Genomic DNA, 24,513 nt, shown 5'->3' on the forward strand with positions numbered 1-24,513 from the left:
ACATTTTATCCTCTTGAAATCCTAGAGGACAAAACCTTTCACGAAGGTGTACTTTCATGGCATCCCATAATTGATTCTGGTTCTAGTGGTTAGATTGACAACAGTGCTTCCAACTAATTCGACATTTCTTATGATTTTTAGACGAGCAAGGATGAACTTGCTTCTTTCATTGTATCCATGAAAAGTTCAAAACTATCAAATACTTATCATAGCACCACATCTGAAGGCACTCTAAGACATTCAACCATGTTAAGCATGCTTTCTTGAGCTCGCTTTTTGTGTTCTGCATATGTCACATGATCATGATTTTTAATTTGGGGTTTAGTAGAGAGTATGTTTTCCTCTTTAAAGGGAAAGTGACACTCCTCTGGGATTTGTATTTTGGTTGCTTTTTTAGGATTGGTTTTATGAGGCTCAATCACAACTAGTGATCTTGTAAGACATTCAACCATGTTAAGCATGCTTTCTTGAGCTCGCTTTTTGTGTTCCGCATATGTCATTCGATCATGATTTTTAATTTGGGGTGGTTGGGTGGGTTCTATTTTCTTGATTGGTCTATTAAGTGCATTGAGTGACGAATCAGATCTTGTTTCATCCTCACTAAGTGACGTACTAGAACTTGTTTCATCTTCTGACTTTCTTTGGATCATCAGCTTTTCATAATGTTTGTCCATGCAACGACGAGATCAAATTCTCTTTTGGGAATTTGTATCCTATGTTGCACATATGGGTTTTGTGGTTTGTGTGGTGGCTTTTGAGGTGGATGCTTTTACATCATGTGCGGCTTTTGGCTCTTTTGGGTTTATGTCCTCACCAAGCTCCTTTTCCATGTCCTTTAATTTAACCTTAGTTTCGATAGTTTGTTGTCCATTATTTTTCTTGGGTTTAGAAGGTTTTGCTTTTTCTTTTGGGTTATAATTTAAAGCGTGTTATTCTACCCATGTTGAGATATTATCTTTTGCATTCTTTTTGACCGTTTCTCGTGCCTTGGCTTGTAAGCGTGTAAGCACATTCAAGGGTACCATGGACAATTGCCCGTTTTGTACACTTAAGATGTTAAGAGTTGTATTTTGTGAGACAAGTTGCATTGAAGAAACTCATCTTGTGGGCAATCTTAGAACATGTGATCGATGCCATATCGTTCACACATGGTTTGCAAAGTGTTAGTGACTATGGGCATGGAAGTATTCCAAACTATGCAGTCTGCCACTTTGTGAGGTCCACGACAATAGAAACACTGAAGTGTTTGATTAATTGCTTCTTGAGCAGTTTCTACCCTTTGGATTGTTTTTGTTTGGTGTACGGGAGATGGGAATTTTGAGTCAATTGTTGATGAATTGGGATACTTTTTAGTATCATGATCAAAGGATTTACAATATATGTAGTATAGGAAAATAGGTGCCTTGTATGCACAATGGGGATTGGGATGATCGTAGTGATTGCATTGAACACAAGGCATTTCGCTCCTCACTTGTAGAGGCATTAAGGATGGCTGGTTTTGAAGGAGCTCATCCTCTCTTAGAGATGTCGATTGAAAGCTTTTAAGCAAGGCTGCATAGAATTCGAGGAATGACAATTCCAAGATCAATCTTTCTTTTGCCAATTGCTTCACTTGGTTTAGATGAGGAACACCTCGTAGCATGATCATCTTTCAGCATGTTATCATCTAAATGTATTTCTTCTTTACAACATTTATCGAATGTTAATGTTTTGGGTTGGATACAATGATCAAGTTGTGTAAGTTGTTATTCTTTAAGCCCATATGTGCCCATCTGTTAATCCCATTTTGGATTAACAAATATGCTCCTCCATTTGAGGACATTACTAAGTGTCATGCAAAGGCACTATAAAAGTTGTACATTATGAGATATTGGCTACCCAAGGCCTTAGTTAAGCAAGTTTTGGACACCCAACTGTGAATAAGGGTCAATTATATATAAGGCATTTTATCATAATGAATGGACACAATCCCCCTTTATGCTATTGAGAGCTCTTGCCTTTGTCTTGAGAGAGAGCATTCTAGCAAATGTGCCTTCTCTATACTTGCATCTTACATGCTTGTATTGAGGAGTGGGAGAGCCTTATGTGGTGGTGTGAGCAACTCTATGGTGACAGCGTGGAGGTGGAGCTTCTCAAGTGAGCTTGGATACCTCAAGGGACACAAGTTCGAAGCATTGGTAAGTGCCCTACAACAGTTGTGTTCTATTGCTTTTCCCTAAGGTGAATGCATTGAGTTTCCTCTTGGAGGTGTGGTAGCCCATAACATTTTTGGCACCACTGCCGGGGAAACACCTTTGTTTCTTCCATCCTCTTTGAGTTTTAACTCCCATTACATAAGATTCATCATTGCCTTGCATTCTAGTAGTGCATTGTGTAGGAAATGAATGGATAAGCTTTGAGTGAGTGAAAAATTATGAGAAATTGGTTGTTTTTGTTGTGTATTTGTGTGGTGGAGTGGGCTCCACTATTTTTTCTAGTCAATTTTGATGTTTGCATCACCAGAATCGTTAACGACGTGAACAAAGCAGGGTGATGTTTTGTTTTTCTTTCTTTTCAACAATTTATAAAAATCATAAAAATAAGGGGCCATTGATTGTGTCTTGAACTTGTATTACACTCCTTATGAGTGGCACAATCATCTTGGAAGCATTTGGATAAGGATTTTGAACCCAAGTTAATCTCAGTCGACGCAAGAATTTCCCAGGTGAAACTGCAGGAGACCATTCCACGCCATGAATTTTTTTTTGCAACTTCACGGTGTGAAACTCTCCCGGTATCAACGCCACGATTAGCACCGCAATTCACGGGATTACCTTGCCGAAAATAGATAGCCTTATCCTGACACCTCTGACACCACATGGGTCTGACAAAATTAACAATCGTGAACTAGTAGAAAACGTTCATGACGTGGAATATTTCAGAGCATTTCACGACGTGAACTGATTGCATTTCACGGCATGAACTGATTGTATTTCACGACATGAAACATTTTCATTTCACGACATGAACTATTTCGGAACACTTCACGGCGTGAACCATTTTCACTTTACGACGTGAACCATTTTCATTTCACGACGTGAACCATTTGCATTTCACGACGTGAACTATTTCTGCAATTTCATGCCTTAATCAAATCTAACTCTCACGAACCTGGTGTTGTCAGATTAAGATTAAGAAAGTTGTTGAGACCAGGAAAAATCATAACAAGGTTATGTGGATTACTGAGTCCAAAGAAAAAATTTTAAACACGTGAAAGTGCAGAAAATCGTTCACGACGTGAACAGTTTTCTGACATTTCACGATCCAAAGAAACCTATGCAGTGGGTTAATGGCATTATGAATTGTAATACCAATTGTCTGCCTAATCGTGATCAAGAAGATATCTCATGGAGCCCTATATTAGAGATTCCACTTTCCCGTGTTCGTATTTTCACACTTCATGCTAGGTTACACATAATGGACAAATTACTGAAGTTACATATCAATTATGCATGGAATATGGAGCCTGAACATCTTTGCAACAACGAATGCATCAGTAAGCTGGAAGATGTCCTTTCAAGCGTGGGGCTTCATGGTGGTGCTGTAAAGTTAACTAAGGATACTAAAAAGTCAGGACCGGGTCAGGATAATCCAAACAAAATATGCATGGGTGGGTCCAAAGCAAGACACCTTCTCTCAAATTACGAGGGGTACAACAGTCACACAAAATATGAGATATGGAAGGCCATTTGTGAATGCACCACTTATCGTGGGAATAATGCAGAGCTTGGTCTCAAGCGGGCAAGGCTGTGGGAGTCACTTTGACAAAATGATTCAATTGCTAGAAAAGGCTCCACTTGTTGCTGAGGAGATTACAAACTTAAAGACTGCAATACATACATTTACTCAGCAAATGGTTGATGCATGGGGAGAAACACATATCACCCACTATATGGTATTTACCTTTCTATCTATTTACTGATATTAATTGCCAAATAGTAAAATTCTGATATGATCTTTGTTGCAGCACATTATATTTGCCCACGCACAGTTTTTTCTCGACCAATATGGTCCAATGGCAATTTGGAGCACCCAAGGAATGGAGCGCTCTCATTATCAAGCTAAGGCAGCATACTTTAAGAACACGCGACATGGTGGAGGTGGTAAGGAAAAAAGTAATGCCTTGCATGAGATGTTTAATTGGTTTTATCGCAGTTTGGGAGGTCGACGCCGACAGAAACCAAAAGGGCAGGTGTCATTACTACGAAGGGTTGTAAAAAATGAACGAGCAATTGCATGGCGAGCATCAAGTGCCATGCATGGGATGCGTGAGTGGTTCGGTGCGCGTAGGCATATGGGTCGAAAATGGGTTCCATATTAAAAAATTGTAGCCTTTTTTAAGTTAAAGCTTTTTTTTTTAATTTCTAGAGAATTTTTTTATTAATAAGTTTTTTCAAAAACTATATAAACCTGTAAAAGTGAGTTTTAAAAGTACATTTTCACGTTCATTCACTCGTGTAAGTCAATGGGGGATGGCTAGAACTAAGCACACTGCACGCAAAACTGAGAACCCAAACGTACCGTCTAGTGCACACAATTTGATACAGGCAGTCGCTGCAGCACAGGCATTTCAACAAGTGCAAAAATGCATCAAAAAGAAGCATACAAGCATGGACAGAGAGGTAGAGACTCGACAGGAAGATGTACAGCCGGATGTGTTTTCAGGACTGGACAATATTGAGGATGTCTCCAAGCAGCCTGGAGACATCGGCTCATTTAGAGCCACGCGTACACCATTCCCCCGACCTCTCTCAGAGGCTGAGCAGCAGGAGCGTGTGCTTGAAGAGCAACAACGCCAGATTGATGAGGAGGCGCATAAAAGAAGAGAGCAACAGCAAGCCCTACTCCCTCAGCAGCTAGAAGAGGAGCTAAGGGTCGCATTTGAGGAAGACTAGGAAGCACTTCTCTGTACTGGAGCAAGAGCAGTATCAACAGGCTGCTGACTTCTATGAAGCAGAGGAAATAAGCCGTCGTGAGGAGCAGGATAGGCTCTTAGCACAAACACTACATGAGGAACTTGAGAGGCGTCAGCCCCAGCCTCCACCTAAAAAACAAAGAATAAAGATTTGTGTCAAGAGAAAGAAGGAACGTGCAAACAGGCAGCAAGAGGTGGAGATGGAAGAGGAGGATCGACGACAAGAAGAGGAGCAAAGGGAGAGGGAAAGATAGGAGCAGGAGGAGCAAAGGGAGAGGGAAAGACGGGAACAAAGAATTCAAGAAGCACGCAAATTAAAACAAGAACAAGAAAAGAAGAAGGCAGAAGCAAGTAAAAGAAGACTAAATCTAGATCCAGCCGAGCAAGAAAGGCGAAAAAAATTTAGAAATGATAGACAACCATGGGAAGAGAGGTCGCATCCACCACCACCCCCTGTAGCCAATAAGTAGAGAAGATGGAAACCGGGGACCGTGGCTTTGCGAGAAATCAGAAAGTACCAAAAGAGCACAGACCCTATCATGGCGAAGGCCCCTTTTGCAAGAGTTGTAAAAGAAGTCATCGACAAGTACAGTGACAGGGTCACTCGGGTACAGAGTACGGCACTCGAGGCCCTCAAGAGGCGTCAGAAACAATTTTGGTCTCTCTGTTTTAAGATTCGGTGCTGTGCCATGCTCACGCCAAAAGGGTGACCCTAAAGCCTGTTGACATGGCACTTGCACTACGTCTACGTCAGGATAAAGCGCTCCATAAGGAAGGATTTATTGGATAGGATTAAGCTTTTAGGCGGCGGCCTTTGTGCCTTTTGTAATCTCCAACATTGTAATACATTTTTTTGAATCTATAAGATATTGTAAATGACTCGTTAACCAACGTATTCATTTGTTTCAACTGTGTTATAAAAGCAGACATTTCATTTCTTGTACTGTTGTTTGAATGGGTAAAATTGTTGATCATGTATTAAGAGCTTTAGTCAAACAGGAACAAAATTTGTATTATTGATAAGGTGATTATGAAAACCAATATGAAATTTGAATATTATCTTGTTATACGTGGTATTGTTGTCGGCATTGAACAAAGGATCCTTACATAGTGCAGAAACAAAATTAAATTGAATTTATTTTAGTACAAAAAAAAGGCTTAAAGCTCAATAAGGCCTTAGAAAAGCTCAGGGACAAAAAAAAGTCATTTGGGGCTCAAAATAACCTGGTGAAGTCTGGCAGTAGATAGAACATTTTTTAAAAAATCAAAAGTTTTTTTTTGATGTTTCTAGGCAGAGTAATCATCAAAAAAAGTGTACACAATGCATTAAAGTGTAGAAAAATGAACAAATGATGCATGTGCGCTACGGCGCGAATTTAAGCCTGTCCTTAACTTTGAAAAGCATAAATTCGTGCCGTAGCGCACAGGCTTGTTTTTTTCATTTTTGTACTCTTTCATGCATTATGTACACTTTTTTGATGATAAATATGCTTACAAACATCAAAAAATATAAAAAAATTTAATTTTTTTTAAATTGTTCAGATTTTGTACTGCCAGATTTCAGCTGGATGTTAATTGACAATAATTGAACAAATATTTGATCATTATCAATGAAATTTCCTACACATTCACATGCCTGCCAATAGTTTATAAGGCACAGTGCTGACACAACAAATAAACAAGAGAAATGGTTGAGAATTCTTAAAAACATTACAATTAAAAAAGTATACATTTTGTATTGAATTCATAGAAAGAAAATTACAAGTTCTTGAGAAGATTTCTGAGAGCTTCTTTAGCTTGGTCACTCTACGTGGCTTTCTCACCTAGGCTATTAGCTATAATAATAGGATTGGTTACACCTTTGGAGATTGATGTAGCACAATGGCTTAGCACATGGCCGGTGTAGTTGCCTGCAAATGTATACATAGCTGCCTCCTTGCTAATAAGTATACATTTGTTTGCATTATTTGCTAGCCCATCTTCGGTGAGAACCCCACTTAGAGCTTTACACTTTTTGAGCTCTGCTTGTGCCTCCTCAGAGTACTCTAAATGGATTACTCAAATAAATGATGGAGAGAGGCTAGGAAGGTAATGAATCAGGGAGGTGTCTCGTCCATCGGATTGCACATGAACTCCACCTCCACGTGCAGCAAACTTGTCAAAAATATAAGCTTTCTACAAGAGAAAAAGTTTAGGTGTTAGTAATAACTCACTTATAAATATGAAGGCACGACTTTGATTTAACCCCACCTCAATGTCATCGTCACATTGGCTTGTGCGTGGGTTGCATGTGTCTATCCTGCTTCCACGCTGCTCAACTGATGTATCTACATGCAAGCGCTTATGTGGTTGAAATGCTTCTTGAGGGACACTTTCATACTCTGCTGCTACATTTTCTATAGCAACAAGAGCATTGGAAACAGTTTCGTCAATTGTACGTTCTGTATCATAACCTTGGAATACTAGCGCTTTGGTAAGATCATGGTCATCAAAATCCATCTGTACACCTGCAGTCTGTTGCTCAAGTGTGTCTTCTTTGCAGAAACCAGACCCAATTGCTAATATGCTTAGGGCCTCATCCTCCCTTAACCCCAAGGATTTACAAATGTCATCAAGGAAAAGAAATTCCTTGTTCCAACTTAGGGATCTCTTCCACAATTTCATCCCCCTCGAGATCACGATGAGGCTCTTCATCCTCAGTTGACCCTTGTTGGAGAAGCACCAAGGCCATGGATGCTTCAACTTCTTCTGAGAAAACCTCTTCCACCTCGCCTTTGGATTCCTTCACAAGAGCTACTTCTTTACTCATTGCCTTTCCCTTCTTTTTTTCTGCATCCCTGGCTTCTTGCAGAAACAGTGCTAATGTCATATCCCATGAAAGGAAGGTGGTGCCTACATTACCAACCTGCAATTCATAAACAGTGTCATCATCTTCAATCCTGTAATTGCTAGATGTAAGCCCTTTCAAAAATCAGTTGAGCCTGAATCGGAACGACTTGTCACCATGGTATAGATGCCTGATTAAGTCCACTGGAACCCATTTAGTGGTGGACTCAGGCAATTGCACGACATATTGTGCCACTACATCATTCATGTACTGGACCTGCACTTGAAAAGCCTCTACGTGAAGGTCTATAGTTCTCTACATATCAATCACCCCCTCAAAAATGGCGATGTTCTGACCTGCACCTGCTGAGAGCCCAATTTTCTCAAGCTTTGCACGTAGCGAGTTAGAGCTTGAAGCCATGGCGAGATATTGAAGGGAAATAGAAACTGCGAGATCTTAAGAAGGAAATGAGCGTTATATAGCAAAACCTATTCTTATAAAGCATTCCATTTAAACATTTAATAAATTTATAGAACATACTTAAAAATTTTAAAATTAACAAAATTAAAATCCAAATTGCAGTGAAATACAGAGGACATTGGGGCTATGGTGCAATCAAAATTTTTGTATTCAAAAGTACACCACTACAAATTATCGCCAAAAATCACTCAAAATGTTATCTAAGTAATAGTCTTTCAAGCTGACCCTAGGGGGCTCCAATGACACACAGAGTGTATGTTTCTGTGACCTGTGACGCATAGGTCGATTAGAAACAACAAACTTGAATTGGTTCCTTACATTAAAGGACATGACAATACGATCTCTCAACTGAGCGAAATTCCAATCATCATTAACTACCACTGTATGCTTCTCTCCTGGGTGAACTTCAATATGAAGTTCTACCTCCTCCCTAGCATAGAGATCAGAGTCCAAAGCTTCCCATGCGAGCATTTCCACCTTCTAATAGGGTACACCATAGTTAGATTTTGCTTGCCTATCTAATACCTGCATCTTACCATTGACATTACCGCTGAGCACTTTATTACATCGCCCTGATGTTTTGCCACCTTGGTGGTCCAATCGCCTTTTAGAAATGTATCTAGAGCTTCAAAGGCCCCATCTTTGCTTATCCACATTGTTGGGGTGCGATGGAACTTACTTCCCACTATCAAAGCGCCCAAGGCAACTACTCTTTTATAAGATAAGGATAGTGAAAGATCGAGGGCTCCCCATCCACTATAACCACCTACTTGCGGATAACCACTCCTAACTTGACTTAACCAGCATTCTAGATGGCCTACAATAATGTCCCATATCTTTATGCATAAGCCCTATGCATAGAGCTTTATGCATAAGGCTTGTGTATAAGCTTCCTTAAGGTTTAAGATGAATGCAATATGGTTAACCCTAAATGATTATATGAATAAGAGAGCTTAGCTCGACAATGTTAAGCCGAAGACGACAATAATGCAAGACCTACAAAACATAACATGAGAAAAAGTGATTAGTAACACATTTATGAGAAAAGCTTTATGCATGATCTATATGCATGCATGCATGGTGCCTATGTATGCTCTAATATGTGAGAGGATCCATCCATGCATAGCATAGAAACTTAATACATTTAAACTCCATGTATACATAACACTCCACATCAAAAAAGAATAAACTCTTTGCAGAAGCTTGAAGCTTCGATCTCTTTGCATAAGTTTGAAGCTCTATGCATAAGCTTCAATCTCTTTGCCTAAGCTTAAGCCTTATGCATAGAGCTTGAGCATAATGCTTAAGGTTATGCATAAACCTTAAGCATAGGCTTATCCATAAGCCTGAAGCATAGGCCTTATGCATAAGCCTTAAGCATAGGCTTATGCATAAAGCTTAATGCAAGAAGCTTAATGCATGCATAGAGCTAGATGCATAGAGCCTGCATAGAGTTAGATGTAAGAGCTTGCATAGAGCTAGATGTAAGAGCTTACATAGAGCTAGATGCATAGAGCCTGCATAGAGCATTTATGCATAGAGCTTGATGCATAGAGCATTTATGCATAGAGCTTGATGCATAGAGCCCATGTAAGCTCTATGCATAAGCTTCATGCAAGAAGCCTATGCATAGAGCTTGCATGAAGCCTATGCAAGCTCTATGCATAAGCTTCATGCAAGCTTACAAGAAGCTCTATGTATAAGCTTCATGCAAGCTTACAAGAAGCCTATGCATAGAGCTTGCAAGAAGCCTAAGCAAGCTTTATGCATTCTCTATGCATAAGCTTCATGCAAGCTTAAGAAGCCTATGCGAGCTCTATGTGTGGGCTTCTTTAGATAAACTCTATACAAGGAAAAAAGCCTATACAAGATGCTTTATCAACCCACCTCCCCATCTCGGGCCTCTTGTATACAAGTAAAAAAAGAGAAAAAATAATAAAAGCAGCAAGGGTTTACGGTCCATACCTGGAAGTGAAGAGATTGTGTAAAGATAGGTAGACCTGCAAATACACACAACACAAGCAAACTAACAAGAAAATCAGACCATTAATAGAGCTAGGGAAGGCAAAGGAAACAAAGGCCCTTGCATAAGCTTGAAGCTTCAATCTCTTTGCATAAGCTTGAAGCTCTATGTATAAGCTTCAATCTCTTTGCCTAAGCTTGCTTAAGCCTTATGCATAGAGCTTGAGCATAATGCTTAAACTTATGCATAAGCCTTAAGCATAGGCTTATCCATAAGCCTTAGCCTTAAGCATATGCTTATTCATAAGCTTTATGTATAGATTAAGCTCTATGCATAGAGCTTAATCTTAACATTAAGCTTTATGCATAGAGATTAATCTATGCATAGAGCTCTATGCATAGATTAAGATCTATGCATAGAGCTCTATGCATAGATTAAGCAATGCATAGAGCTTAATGCATAGATTAAGATCTATGCATAGAGCTTAATGCATAGATTAAGCTCTATGCATAGATTAAGCTCTATGCATAGAGCTTAATCTATGCATTAAGCTTAAGATGCATGCATGCTTAAACCTAAGATAATCCTAAACCCCAGCACCCAAGGGTGCAATTATCAAAAGCAAGGCAAATAAAAAAACAAAAACAAGAGAAAGGTGATGGGCTACCTGGAATCTCAGCAAATTAAAAGCTTAAAAACAAACAAAAAAACACAGCATGTTAGCTCACACACATACAAAAAAATTGAAAGCAAGAAAAGGACGAAGAAGGGCTTAGATTTAGGGTTTAGGGATGGGGGAGGTGAGAGGAGAAAACTTCCAAAAATTTGGGGAAGATAATAGAACCTATAAAACAAACAAAAAACATAACATATTATTACAGATATACAAAAAAACTGAAACAAGAAAGGGATGGGGGAAGGGAGATGAGAGAACCTGTAAATTTTTGGGGAGAGTGGTGAAGCAAATATAGGTTTTGAAAACACTAATAGTGAGGCACCATGGTTCTATTAATAATTCCCAGAGTTGAAATAGACATCGAAATAGGCGTTGATACCGGTGTCAAAAAATAAGTGTCAATAAAACCTGTTTTCAACGATGATTTACGATGCTTATTTTGACACCCACTTTAGATCACTTTTTTATTCACATTCAAATTCAAATTTTGAATTTTTTGGTGGCACTTTTTAATTCAAATTTAATATTTGATGTGCTTTTCGACGCTTATACTGACTCTTATTTCAACGCACTTTTCGATGCTTATTTCGACGGTTAGTTTGGCATTTAGATGAGTATTTTTACTACGTGTAACCACCGTCAAAACTAGGTGTTGAAAATGGGTCATCCTGTAGTAGTGATGGAAAGCTATCCATGGCAATGTTAAGCTTGGAGTTCTCAAGGGTTATGAGCTCGACCATTGGAAAGATCCCCATGATACATTGAGGTGAGTGTCTCTTAGCCTTAACTCACCCAGGGAGTGGGTCAGTGGTGCCATCTTCAAGACATTCCAGAGTCAAGTTACATACCACCAACACAAAGGTTGGACGTTGTATGGGAGAGAGATGGGAGATCATTGCTTTGGCACATCTAGAAGGCTAGATGCACAGTTGGAAGGCTAGATGCACTGAGGCCATGGAGGGCACTTTGGTTTATGATACACAATTTATTTGTTGGATCTAGTGTGATATTATCCACATGCTCAGGGATTCAGGGATCTTCGAGGGCTATAGAGAGAAAACGTGGCCAATTCATGAGAGAATTAGATCATTGCATCTTTTTCACTATCTTTCATATGGGACTTGGCTGGCAACATGCAAGGCACTAGATTGGTTGAGATTTCCCCCTTGCTCGGTTTGAAATCTCCCTTCTTGTAAACTTTTTCATACTTAATATAGAAGTCTCTTTTTGGGAAAAAAAACCTCTTAAATATACTTAAGTTGAGCCCAATGTTGAGTAATACAATGTAAAAAAGTAGAATAAGGAATGTTTGCAAAGGATTTCATATGGTCCATTCCATACATAGCATAAAGGGCACAATCTCTTGTTTGAGGATTATATAAAGAACTTATGCAATATTCATATATTCTCCCTTGAATGAATCAACTTCAATAGGTAATCCAAGGCATAATGAAGCATGTAAAAATAAAGGTAAAGTTTTATAACCCACTTAGTAAAACTACTCATTTAAACTCTATTTCTTTTTATAAAGAGTAGAAAGTCTTATTGTCCCTACTTAATCATAACATGGATACAGTAGAAACGAATCACTAGGCAACTAGAGAAAGCCTTATTGTGCCCATAGATTAACCCTAAGATGAATATTAGAAACGAATCATTTCCACACTCTACCACGAGAAGAAACTCACATGAAAATAGAGGTTTCTTGTTAATGTTCACTTATGAACTTGATTCAATATAAGTTTCTCATACAATCTATGAGAAATAATAGAGGTTTTTTATTAATGTTCACTTATGAACTTGATTCAATATAAGCTTCTCATACAGTCTACGAGAAATAATAGACTTTTGTGTGATGAAAACTTGATTCTTTAAATCAATTAGTGAGGGAATTATTGTGTTAACTACGATTCAACCATGCTTATGAAGACCATAGTTCTATGAACTTTGATTTCTCACCACAATGTGTGTTTTCCAAACATATATATCTTCAATTGAGCCCTTGAAGTTTGAAAATAATAGACAAGCATGTGTGTTTTTTCCAAATCTATTAGAAAAGAATGTACATGGATGTCTTATTAATTGATAGGTAAAAAAAGAATGATATTTATGTCTTATTGATTGATAGGTAATAAAATAATAATAAAATTAGTAATGATCATAACACCATAGGAATAAAAATAAATCCGAAGGCTTCAGCATCAAGTTTTCTTAAGCTGTAGGTGATGTAAGCTTTTATCACACAAGCTTATGAACATTCTAGTGGAGTCTTTGGATATCTTGTTATGTCAGTACAATAGTTGTATGACATGTATTTTTGCATAACCCAGTTGAGTTGGCTTTCTTGATAGGTAGTCAGTGTCCAGTATGATGGATTGTTCCACCATTTCCGCATAAGGCATTTGGCCTTTGATTTAATGCAAACATCAAGTTTATACTTGCCAAAAGAAGCCACAAATGGGGCCCATCTCCAATCAATTTTCACACGCCCTCCTTGAGTGGCCCAAGTGCTACCATCCCATAAGCTTGCATAGATGTTCAAGGGTTGATTGTTTAAGTAGGGTATGCCAATTTTTTCATTATTCTTAACTACTCGAATGGGTATACCATCTACTGCAAATCTGCACATGCCAACAAAACAATAATTTTAGCATGGGCTTATTAAGAGCAACTTTTCCATTCCCAAGATATTGAGAGAACATTATAAGTTTACATAATATGGAGTGGCGACTTATAGAATTGGACATAGGAGAGAAAATATACATTACATGGTGTGAAAGGTTATTAGAGATAACAAAAAGACTATGCTAGTAGAATGTCATTAATAAGAACATGATGTGGTTGTGGGCTTTTAGAAATAGAACTACATCATGATGCAATGAGGGTGGCTTAGAAAAAGAGAAACTATAGCTAACACGATCTTAATGTGCAAAAGAAAGATGCTTGACATTAATTAGCTTATAACTAAACATGATCTGAATGCTCAAAAGATTAAAGAGTCTTAACATTGATAAGTTAAATACAAGTACTAAACATGATGTGGTGTGGACTTAGGAGAAATAATGAAGAGAGTATAGTTTAGAAGATCTAAATGCTCAATCTTGATAGTGATGACAAAAAAGCAAGGTTGTGTATGTGTGCGTGTGTGTGTGTGTGTGTGTGTTGGTGGGGGGGTTGACTAATGAGACAATTTAGGGTCTAGTTGAGGCTTAAGGGGGTGATTAACTATAGTTAGGATGGCTTACATGATTTGGAGTAGGTGATTAACTAAACGATTAGAGTCTAGTCAAGGCTTAAGGGGGTTTTATGAACTAGATAATTATGGTATAGTGGGTGATTAAGTATAAAATTAGGGTCTAGGAAAGGCGTAAAGAGGGGGCTTACATGATTTGTTGTGTGTTCCGTAGGAGAGAGTAGTTATGGTAAGCCAAAGTGGGATCAAACCACAAGTTTAATCTTTGTTCCCGTCCGCCGGTGCCGTTCCAAAACACGTTGGTTTGCAAAAGATAAGGCTGGCCGGACTCGTTGCCCAGGAACTCGAAGTCCAGCTCGTCCCAGTAGACGCTGCTTGAAGCAAGCTGATGCAATAAAACAAAAATGGAAAAAAAAAACAATAATGAGCTCCATTCTCCCACAGAGAATTTTAAAAGAAAATACGATAATTATTATAGCCGTGCTAATTAGTGGCCCTAATCCCTCCTTTAGACATGCAATTAGTGCTTACGTAGAAGGCTGTCACTGTGCCTGCGGAGTTTCCACGTACAAGCTTGATACTCATTTCAAAGCTTCCAAACAAATAGCTTGCCTTGGACGCAAAGCCTGATGCTGCAGTAATTTGGTGCCATGCGTTAGCAAAAACCACCACCCACACACACACACGCGCGCGCGCGCGCACACACACACACACACAGAAGAAATCAACAATTTACCTGTAATGTTATCCAATACCAATTGCCAAACACGGTCCTTGTTTATTGATCTCACGTTTTTTTCACCCCATGACACGCCGAAATTATCAGAGTATCTAGAGTGGGCAATAGGGGTGAGAGCGATTACGAGTGACAAGAACAGGAGCAGGTTTGGATTCCCCATGTAATGCAATTCTAAGTGGGCAAATTAGCAATGCTAAGTGGGCAAATTAGCAATTCTAAGTGGGCAGGCAAATTAGCAATGCATGTAGATTAAGCCAGCTTAATCAACGCTAATTACCAGTGCAATTCAAAGCTAAGAGGGCAAAAGGTAGATGAAGCAGGCTTAATTAGGGCTAATTACCAAAGCAATCAGACAAAATGGGCTCAATATTATAGGACGAAACTGGAGATTGATACCCGATTAGCAATAGAACTGGATACAAGGAGCTTGAGAAACTAGTTATTAAGGCCCGTTATCGATACAATTATTGAAAGGAGCTTAAGAAAACACAGAAATCAGAGGGTACGATGTGCTTAAGAATGTAGAGATTAGATACAGTTTGATGAAGATGGTAGTACGTGCAGCATACAAGGGAAGCTGGATTATAAAGGGGAGCTTAACTTAACCTTAATTGCATGGAAGCTGCCTCCATGTTACTAGACAGCCTACTACACAACATAAAGCAACCGACTACACAACATAAAGCAACGCGGTCTTTCAACCCCAACACTAGTTAATGCAACGTGGTTTTACTTCTAAGGTTTAATATATGCTTCTAAGGTTTAGTATATGTTTCAATGATGCCACCACCATGTGAAGTATGGATCCTCCCCTCCTCATGTTTACTTAACCCTCAAGTGGGCTTGCAAACATACTTTCTTTATCCAAAGTATACCTTGACTCTCATCCTTGTATTTTGATTGGAGAATTCAATTGCTTACTTTCTAGTCGTGGCAATTTGGGTCCTATTCCTCTAGTTTTCCACAACATTTTCTAATGTTGCCTTTTCAATCCTCTAGCTGATTGCCCTTAGCCCTCATGGCCTTCTTCCCATTTGTTCTTCTATCCTCTGAATGAAATATGAGTCAGGGTCAGGAGGACAATCATTGGGTGGTTAAGACAACCCCTTCTCCCAGGACTACGTAGTGTGGTTGCCCCTCCCCCTCACTCCACAAAAAGGGTGAATAGAGTGTATGTGTCCAAAAGATAAAAAGAAAAAGGAAAAAAAATGACATTCTATATCAACCATCACACTTATAACCTCAAAAACATCTCATTAATCATCAACAAACTTATGACCTCCAATAAACTTGAACTCTTGTTCTAGATGCCTTTAGTCCCAACACATTAAGCTTCTTTTTTGAAGATATCCCAAGTTGCACCAATAAAAGCATTCCATAAGTAATTCAAACCTTTTACCACAAGATCCTCCACTCTATCAACACCTAAAGATGTACATGTATAATTTAGAATGTGTACATACTTTAACTGTTTGGGATTGTACTTCATGTACAAGGCTAAATTAACTCACATGGTTTAATCAAACAATGCAAGAATTCTTGCACATGCAAGTTGGTGACAAGTCACTCTCAAATATCAAATACAAATGGACTAGATGAAATGAAACCAATGATTATTTTTCACAACACTTTTATTATACATGTTGACCATCTTTGGTGCCTATTTTACTAGTGTGCATATCAAAAACTTAGACCATACTTTATGGGAATTACGAAAAATCTTGCAACAACTAAATATTGACTATATTGACATGGCATGGAATTTCCTACCGTTTTTTCTAATGTGGGAGATACAATGCCATGGTGAGGCTCTTGTGAGGTGGAAAGAAAGGGGAAGGTTGCAATGCGAAGAGAGACTAGCTGAAAGATTTTATCTTAGGTAGATCTTAGGTTGCAATGCGACGAGAGACTAGCTGAAAGATTTTATCTTAGGTAGATCTTAGTCTTATCAATCGTGCCTTTTGTTGCACTGATTTAATTCACAATAGGGTATAAGGTAAGTGTATCTAATAGAGCCAAACTTATGTCCATTGGGACATAAGTTTGGAGTGCCGACATATGGTCTGAAAAGAAGGCATTTTATAGACTTAGCGAACTCAAAGGCCAGGCTCAAGTTAACTAAAGTCTCAAAGGCGCACTAGGTGTGATAGGAAAATTTACAAAGGTTGAGTGCTCCCATAACTGATGTGGTAACACAGTTTTGCAAGCCGATCAGTAAAGACTCAGTGGTATACCCCTTAGAATTCTTCTCCTCCATAGACTCTTTCTTGGTCCATATCTTCACATCAGGCCTACCGATAGGGTTCTCTATTAGTGCCATAAAGGTGTGAACATGTTGTTTTTCCTTCAGATACTATCTTTGTGACTTAGGTCTTTTACATACCATCTTTTGTGTGGCATGATGAGAGGTGGGACCAGATCTGTGGTCTACTTATTAATAGCGAAGAGTTGTACTCGGTATTTTGATGAGATATGAGTTGGCTTTTGTAAAGGTGTATATGTAGCTGGACAGTATATAAATATAAATATAATTATATTCCTGAAAAAAAATTCCAAAGGTTGGCCAATAGGTGTGATGCTTTTCATGTCCTGAAAATTTAGACCCTTAGGCTAAGATCCTTTTTATACCTATTTTCAATTAATTCCAATTGCACACTGGAAAGTTCTTTTTGAATTTCTATTTCAAAGGAAACCATTTTAGACACTAGGAGGATTTTTATAACCAAAAATATCTCAATTTTGAATTATCTCCCTCTAGATATTTTCTCTCTCTAGGCTAAAATAGGGTAAAACAGGATCTTTCTTTTATTTTAGAGAGGGGAATAATTACAAGATTAGAAGGGGAGGTTCTTACACTTGCACACCTTAAAAGCTGGAGGGAGGAATCTTACACATCTCAACACTCCCCCTCAAGCTCAACTCTAACTCGCGAACTCCAAGCATATCTCAAAATCTATGAGCTCTCCCAAAGCCTTCATGAAGATGTCAACAACCTGATCCTATGTGCTAACGTAGGCCAAGTCAATGTTGCCTGCCAAGACTCTCTCCCAAATGAAGTGGTAGTGTACCTCAAGTGTTTTGTCCGCGCATGGAAAATCGTGTTCTTAGCTAATACTGCTAAGATTGTCACAATATATAACAAGCTACCTCACATGTTGCCACCCCAGCTCCTCTATACTCTACCTCTGTACTCGACAAGGTAACTTTGGGCTGCTTCTTGCAGCTCCACCTGCCCAATCTGCATATGATTACCCATATAGCTCCAATGGTACACCTGCTACATAAAATAATGCATAATCAAGAGTGGCCCTCAAATACCGAAGTGTGCGTCGCACACTGTCAAGATGTGGTTTGCATGGAACCTACATAAACTGGCTCTCTAAGCCAGTAGTGTAACTCAAATCTGGCCTACTGATCGTGACATAGATCAAACTCCCCACAATCTTCCTGTACATAGTGGGGTCCTCCAATACATAACCTACATCCGCATTGAGCTTGCGATTTTAATCTAATGGCACCGAGATTGGCTTACAACTAGCCATCCCATACTTGGACAACCAACCATCCCATACTTGGACAACAGGTCCAATACATAGTCTCTGTGAGACAGACAAATACCATAAGGTGTGCGAATGATCTTAATGCCCACAAAGTAGCATAGATCTCCCAAATCCTTCATGTCAAGCTTCCTTTCGAGAAGTCTTTTCACATGCTCAATCTCTTCCAAGTTGTCACCCCCAACAATAAGATCATCTACATAGATGGTAATGATCACAATACCCTTATCACTCTTGCGCACATACAAAAAGTGATCTATATCTACCATATATGAAAACCAATAGTGACAAGATACTCAGCAATCTTGTCATGCCATGCTCTTCATGGATCTTGCTACAGCCCATACAAGGCCTTATGAAGCTTACATACATACTCTAAGTGACTTGTATCCTCAAAACTAGGTGGCTGATCCATACACTTCTTCTTGCAAGTCACCATGCAAGAACACATTTTTTACATCCATCTGATGTAAAAACCAGCCTTTAGCTGTAGTACCACAATCATAGCTCTCACAATTACCATCTTTGCAACCGGGGCAAACATCTCCTCATAATCTCAATCCCATGTGTTTGCGCATATCCTTTGGCTACCAGTCTAGCCTTGTACCTGCTTATGCTACTATCATTGCTATGTTTCACCTTATACACCCACTTACATCCAATAGCTTTCTTGCCTTCAGGCAATGGCACCAAATCCCAAGTCTCATTTCCATACAATGCATCCATCTTCTCATCCATAGCTTTCTCCCAATACACATTTCCAATAGCCTCATCAAAACATGTGGGCTCTACAACCTGTACAACTTTTGCCATGTGAGCATAGTGATGTTCCACATAACCATCATAAGTCAGCCTCTACATCCAGATCTTTGTAACTTTGCATTCATGGCTTCCAAAGCCTTCTTGACACTAGGTGTCCTCATTGCTGGAATCCCAAGCTCCTCATCAAGGCTCATCTCTGAGCCACTAGACTCTCCACCAACAAGAAAATGCCCTGCACAAATATCAGGCATACCAAGGGGCTCAACCCTTTTGTCTTTACCTTTATGTGATGTACCAACTATATTTTCAGGAGTAGTATTATGATGCAACCTGCCACTCCATGATGGTCTATCAACAGAACCGCTACATGAGAACTCTCTTAGTCCACTCAATGACTGTGATTGCTGACTTGCATTCTGTACAACCACATTTCCACTTACATTAGTCCCAACAACATCTTTTTCAGCAGTATACCAGCAACTCATCTCATTAAATACAACATCCCTGCTTACCCTCAATTCACGTGTAGTAGGATTATAACATCTATATCCCTTTTTCTCAAGGGAGTACTTGATAAGCACACATTTTTCTACCTTTGGATCCAGTTTAGTATGCAACTCATCTGGCACATGCACATATGCAATACATCCAAAACTTTCAATTAAGACAAATCAGGTTTCTTGCCAGTAAACTTCTCCTCTAGCGTTACATCAAGTATGGCTGTAGTAGGAGTCATGTTCATGATATAAACTGCTATAGACATAGCCTTAGCCCAATAGCTATGCTGCATATTCTTCTATGCCCATCAATGCTCGTGATATTCTTCTATGCCCATCAATGCTCGTGATATCTCTATAATATGCTTGTTTTTCTGCTCAACAACTCCATTTTGCTATGGAGTGTATCTACATGTAAACTGTCTCTGAATGTCATTCTTCCGTAAGAAATCAGAGAACTCATTGGAACTTCACTTGCTAGCTTGTTCTCTCATAATGACCATCTTGCCATTTTTTCATTTGGGATCCTAGTGAAAATGCAAAGTACATTGATTAATTCTAGCCTTGCCTTTTTATTTGAGTTTATTAGATGTTTTTTTAAAAATAACTAGAGCTTATATAAAGTTACATAAATTTATATAACATCAGTTTGTACATGCCCAATATAGACCATCGTTTTGGGTTTAACACGTGATTGTGAGTTTTCTATGCAAAACCCTAAGCTTGAGCTTGCCTGCATGTGCCTAATGATGTTGGTCTCATGACCTAAATTATATGCGATCATCTCTCTCTCTCTCTCTCTCTCTCTCTCTCTCTCTCTCTCTCTCTCTCTCTCTCTCTCTCTCTCTTTGTAATATGTGATGTACTAGCTTTCCCTCACTAAATTACTCCGAACCACAGGTGTAGCTCGAAGTACCCTCATCTAATATATAGCCATGTCATTCTCCACCAAATGAGCTGACCGCAAGGAAGATACTTGCAACAATAGAAGCCCTTTTATACGACCTATGTGAGCTTTAATACCAACTTTTGCGTCAAATATGAAGGCATTCTTAGTTAACCAGATATGCCACAAATCTGTCCACCTGAAAAAATGAAAGAAAACTGAATGCTATTTAGCCCATTTGGAATCTTGCAAAAATCCAGTCTTTAACCTTTACGGGCCTATCTGTCAACGGATTCCATACACGAGAAAGGAAACCCCACACCTTCTTTGCCATCGGACATGAAATGAAAAGATGTGGGAATGTTTCCAAGCATGTAGTACAAACAAGAACCGTCCTCTTGAACCACCTAGTCCAAATTAACCAACAATGATTCTAGGTTTCGCAACTTCTCCCTAAAATATGATGCATTATGAATCCCATACTGGGGAGCAAGAACATAAAACACTCCCAAGCTGACACCCCAATAGAGATTACATGGCCTTGAAAGTTTTGTAACACCTATAATATAAACTAATGGAAAACACTATGCTCCAAGAAAGTCTAGTTAACCTTAAGAGGAGCCTTTCCCAATAATGGCCTATAAGCATCCACAAAATGGCTATGCATCTCCAATACCAAAGGGAAATGATCTGACAAAATATGATTATATTCCACTTGCATGGACAATATCTATGGCAGAAACAAATCATGATGGCAAATTTACATTTGGTCCAGATGAGCTCTTGTACTCATGTACTGTTAAGGCACATTAGGAAAAAAGGGAGCTCATTTTGGGGCCTTTTACGGTTTGGAAAAATAAGCTCTCAACCAATCAACAGAGGGCCAACGTAACGTTGGAAATTCACAAAAATAAGAGAAAATAGATAAAAGAAACAATACTTTATGTAGGTACAAGCGTGCTACATTAATGTGGAGATTGTTTTTTTATTCTCACAAGATCTTTGGACATGAAGATAGAATCTAGTCTGACATCAAGGGCCTTCCCACTTCCACCTTCCTTTGAACTTTGAAATGTTGTGCTGCCTTTACTTCAAAAGGTCTACCATTCTACACCACTGCCTCATTGTGCAACAGCCTCTTCTTTTCCAAAACTGCTCCCTTGATCCTGCTTGGCTTAGAGTAAGATGTTTCTTGTCAACTGTCTGTCTACCCACTTTCTCTTTCTTGAAACTTCACTTTGTTATCTTGTTTACATTACTTTGCTGTTGTTACAGATTCACAAGGTTTCCATGGTGAATAAAAACTATGGCCGTTCTTGTGGAAGACGCTCTGTGGATGATAATGCTATGAAGGCAGAATTATACCACACATCCTTACCCCGTCGACCTGCTTCTTCTATTTCTTCGGTAGAGATTTCAAGTACAGTCAAAACGGAAGGAACTTGGGAAAGGTTTAGTGTTTCGAAAGGAGCATGGGTGCTCATGCAACCTAGCAAAAGAAAGAGACCCTAGACAAAAAACATTTTCTTGGCGTCATGGAAGGGAAGAGTACGAGATTTTAAAATCACCAGAGGGAAGATATCGGTGAAAGAAGTTTTGATTCAGCATGTGTACATGCATAAAGAACTTGTCTTGCGAGACTATCCAAATGATCTTCCGCAACACAGGCCTAATTGTATATTTTTCTATTGTGGTTTTGTTCTTTATGAGGTGTATGGATTTTTAAGATGAAGCTTTCTTTCTTTGCTTATTGACATTCTTGTGTTATTTTATTTCAGATTTATACACTTCATCGTATGAGACATGGCAAAACATTGATTGTATTCTGGGATTTATAGATGTTTTGCATGGATCGATAGGAGAACAACAATACCAAGGTCAATGTGCAATAGAACTAGCTCAATCGGGTATATTTTTTACTGATCATTTTTATCAGTTTTACTGGACAATGCTAACACACATGGTGTGTTAAGAAAACAAGACCTTCCGGCATAGAATTCAGTGGATTGGACTCTCCCACATTTTAGTGTTACAGAGGCATATAGGGCCAAGCTTTTCAAAGAAGTACAGAAAGCTCTAAGGCCCAATATTGCCACAAGGATAATAAAAAATTCTTTATGCATGCCTCTCTCACAGTTTTTGTAGACTTGTTTAATACCTTTCCAGTGAAGGTTTCAAAAACAATGTTCACAATTAAAGCAACAAGTCTGGCATGCATGCCACAATTTTTGGATAAATATTGGGATAAGAAGACATGTAGTTCAGTGTTTTGTGAGGTTGTCCAACCTTCTATGCAACTGAAGTACATGGTTGCATCACAAAATTTTACTTTTTCTTTTTATTATAAGCGAAGTCGAATGCTAGGCACAAAACTAGTCCCAATGGATCAAGTGTTTAATTGTATATGTAGAACATATTCTTGACAACCATTTTCTATTTATCTACAGCCTGATCCAGAGGCTGCTCTACATGGTCCAAGCTCACCGTATCATCTTTTTTTGGAGAATCTATTTTTTGCTGCTCCATCCTGTCGTGTACAATCTCTTGGTGCTGCTCCATTGTCTCCTCTACTACCCCTGGAGCATCTGTTTGCTGCTGCTCCATCTTCTCCTCAATAACATCAGCAGGTCCTTATTCCTGTGGCTTCTCCTCATCAGCACTAGGTCCTTGTTCCTGTGGCACCACATCACCATCATCTGTGTCATCAAGGTGTATGACACCTTCTCGGACTTTAGAGCTCTCACCCAACTCGACAGTAGTTGGTACAATAGGTTTGGGGGAGGCATACTTCAAAAACTTCCAAATTGTATCAACTCTAAAACTATCTACATAGTTCGAGCTGAAGCTATCTTCTCTCATCTGCAATGGCATATGATGATTTAGAACACTTTGTACCAATATCAATTATTTTGAAGCTAAATGAAAATTATTTTTTCTTACAAGGTCTGGCTGTCCTATCTCAAAATAGCTTGAAAGTATATATTTGGCACTGATCAGCACTCTCCAGCCGCCCGCAGCTACTTGAATCATCTTGTTGTGGTGTCTGTACAGTTGGAAAGATATGTTAGAAACTATTAATATCTGAACAAAACAAAATTATTCAATAAGTTCAAAGGCATAGCATGAAATAGACATCAGTAGAGGGAACGACTTTCTACCTCTAAATCTATTGGTTCTATTGAGTCCAAAAGATTGACATTAAGAGGACAGTGATCCAATGCATCTAGAAGCCTTCTAATACAACTGCAATATATATAATTCAGTTAGTGTGCATTAAATCAAAATAATGAAGTTTAAAGTTAAAAATAGCACACACACCACTTACAATTTCAGCTCTGTGTGTGTGTTTTTAAGAGAGTTGAATAAAAAGCATTGCTTCTGCTAGATGTCAATAGAAGCAAAGCTCCAGTGGTCACTGCGTAAGGAAAAAAGCATTAAGAAATCAAAGGCTACAAGAGTTCTCAATCTTAAAGAAGAATCCCAAAAGAAGCAGTCACCCACATACTTGTTATGGTATGGAAGTAGCAAAACATCGACAACATCAAAATCGCAGTGTCTGAACCAATTGGAGATATCCATGGGAGTTTCCTTTGCATCTCTTAACTTGAAGGAAATGGCAGGATCAATAATATGAACTGTATGTTGTACAGCGTGGTTAAGCCAGCTTCTCATCATGCTGCATTAGACCAAACAATAATTAGGGTAGGGTGTAAAGGAGGTACAAGAAGGATTGTTTTGCAAAGAAATGTAAAATAAAAGACACTTACTAGAGCATTGCAAGAATGATAGTATCTGAGCAATACTCATTCTTATGAGCCAATGCTGCTAAGCATGGTTTTGTCAAGTCAAAATTATTCACTGAAGTTTCATCCTCAATATGGACAACTATGTTAGGGCCCAGCTCCTGCAACCTTCTCTGTATCTGCAGCTCCATCTGTACAATCTCCACATCTATAACAAATTTGGATTCTTTTATTTG

At 38.8% G+C, this 24,513-nt stretch overlaps 2 protein-coding genes across 2 annotated transcripts in view; one reads left to right on the forward strand and one right to left on the reverse strand.

Moving 5' to 3' along the window:
- Positions 1 to 24,513, forward strand: part of LOC147617726 (BTB/POZ and MATH domain-containing protein 2-like) — a 133,036-nt gene that overhangs the window by 43,689 nt on the left and 64,834 nt on the right. The window lies entirely within an intron of this gene.
- Positions 13,074 to 15,010, reverse strand: LOC147617727 (xyloglucan endotransglucosylase protein 34-like). The gene is made up of 4 exons (XM_086775978.1): positions 14,830 to 15,010; positions 14,625 to 14,725; positions 14,285 to 14,478; positions 13,074 to 13,521 (listed from the first exon to the last, which is right to left on the reverse strand). The coding sequence occupies exons 1-4, from the start codon at positions 14,990 to 14,992 to the stop codon at positions 13,149 to 13,151; spliced, it is 831 nt and encodes a 276-aa protein (XP_086632104.1). The 5' UTR covers positions 14,993 to 15,010; the 3' UTR covers positions 13,074 to 13,148.

This window comes from Cibotium barometz, chromosome 36 (assembly GCF_041138505.1).
Source record: "Cibotium barometz isolate CiBa-2024 chromosome 36, ASM4113850v1, whole genome shotgun sequence".
NCBI classification, from domain to species: domain Eukaryota; kingdom Viridiplantae; phylum Streptophyta; class Polypodiopsida; order Cyatheales; family Cibotiaceae; genus Cibotium; species Cibotium barometz.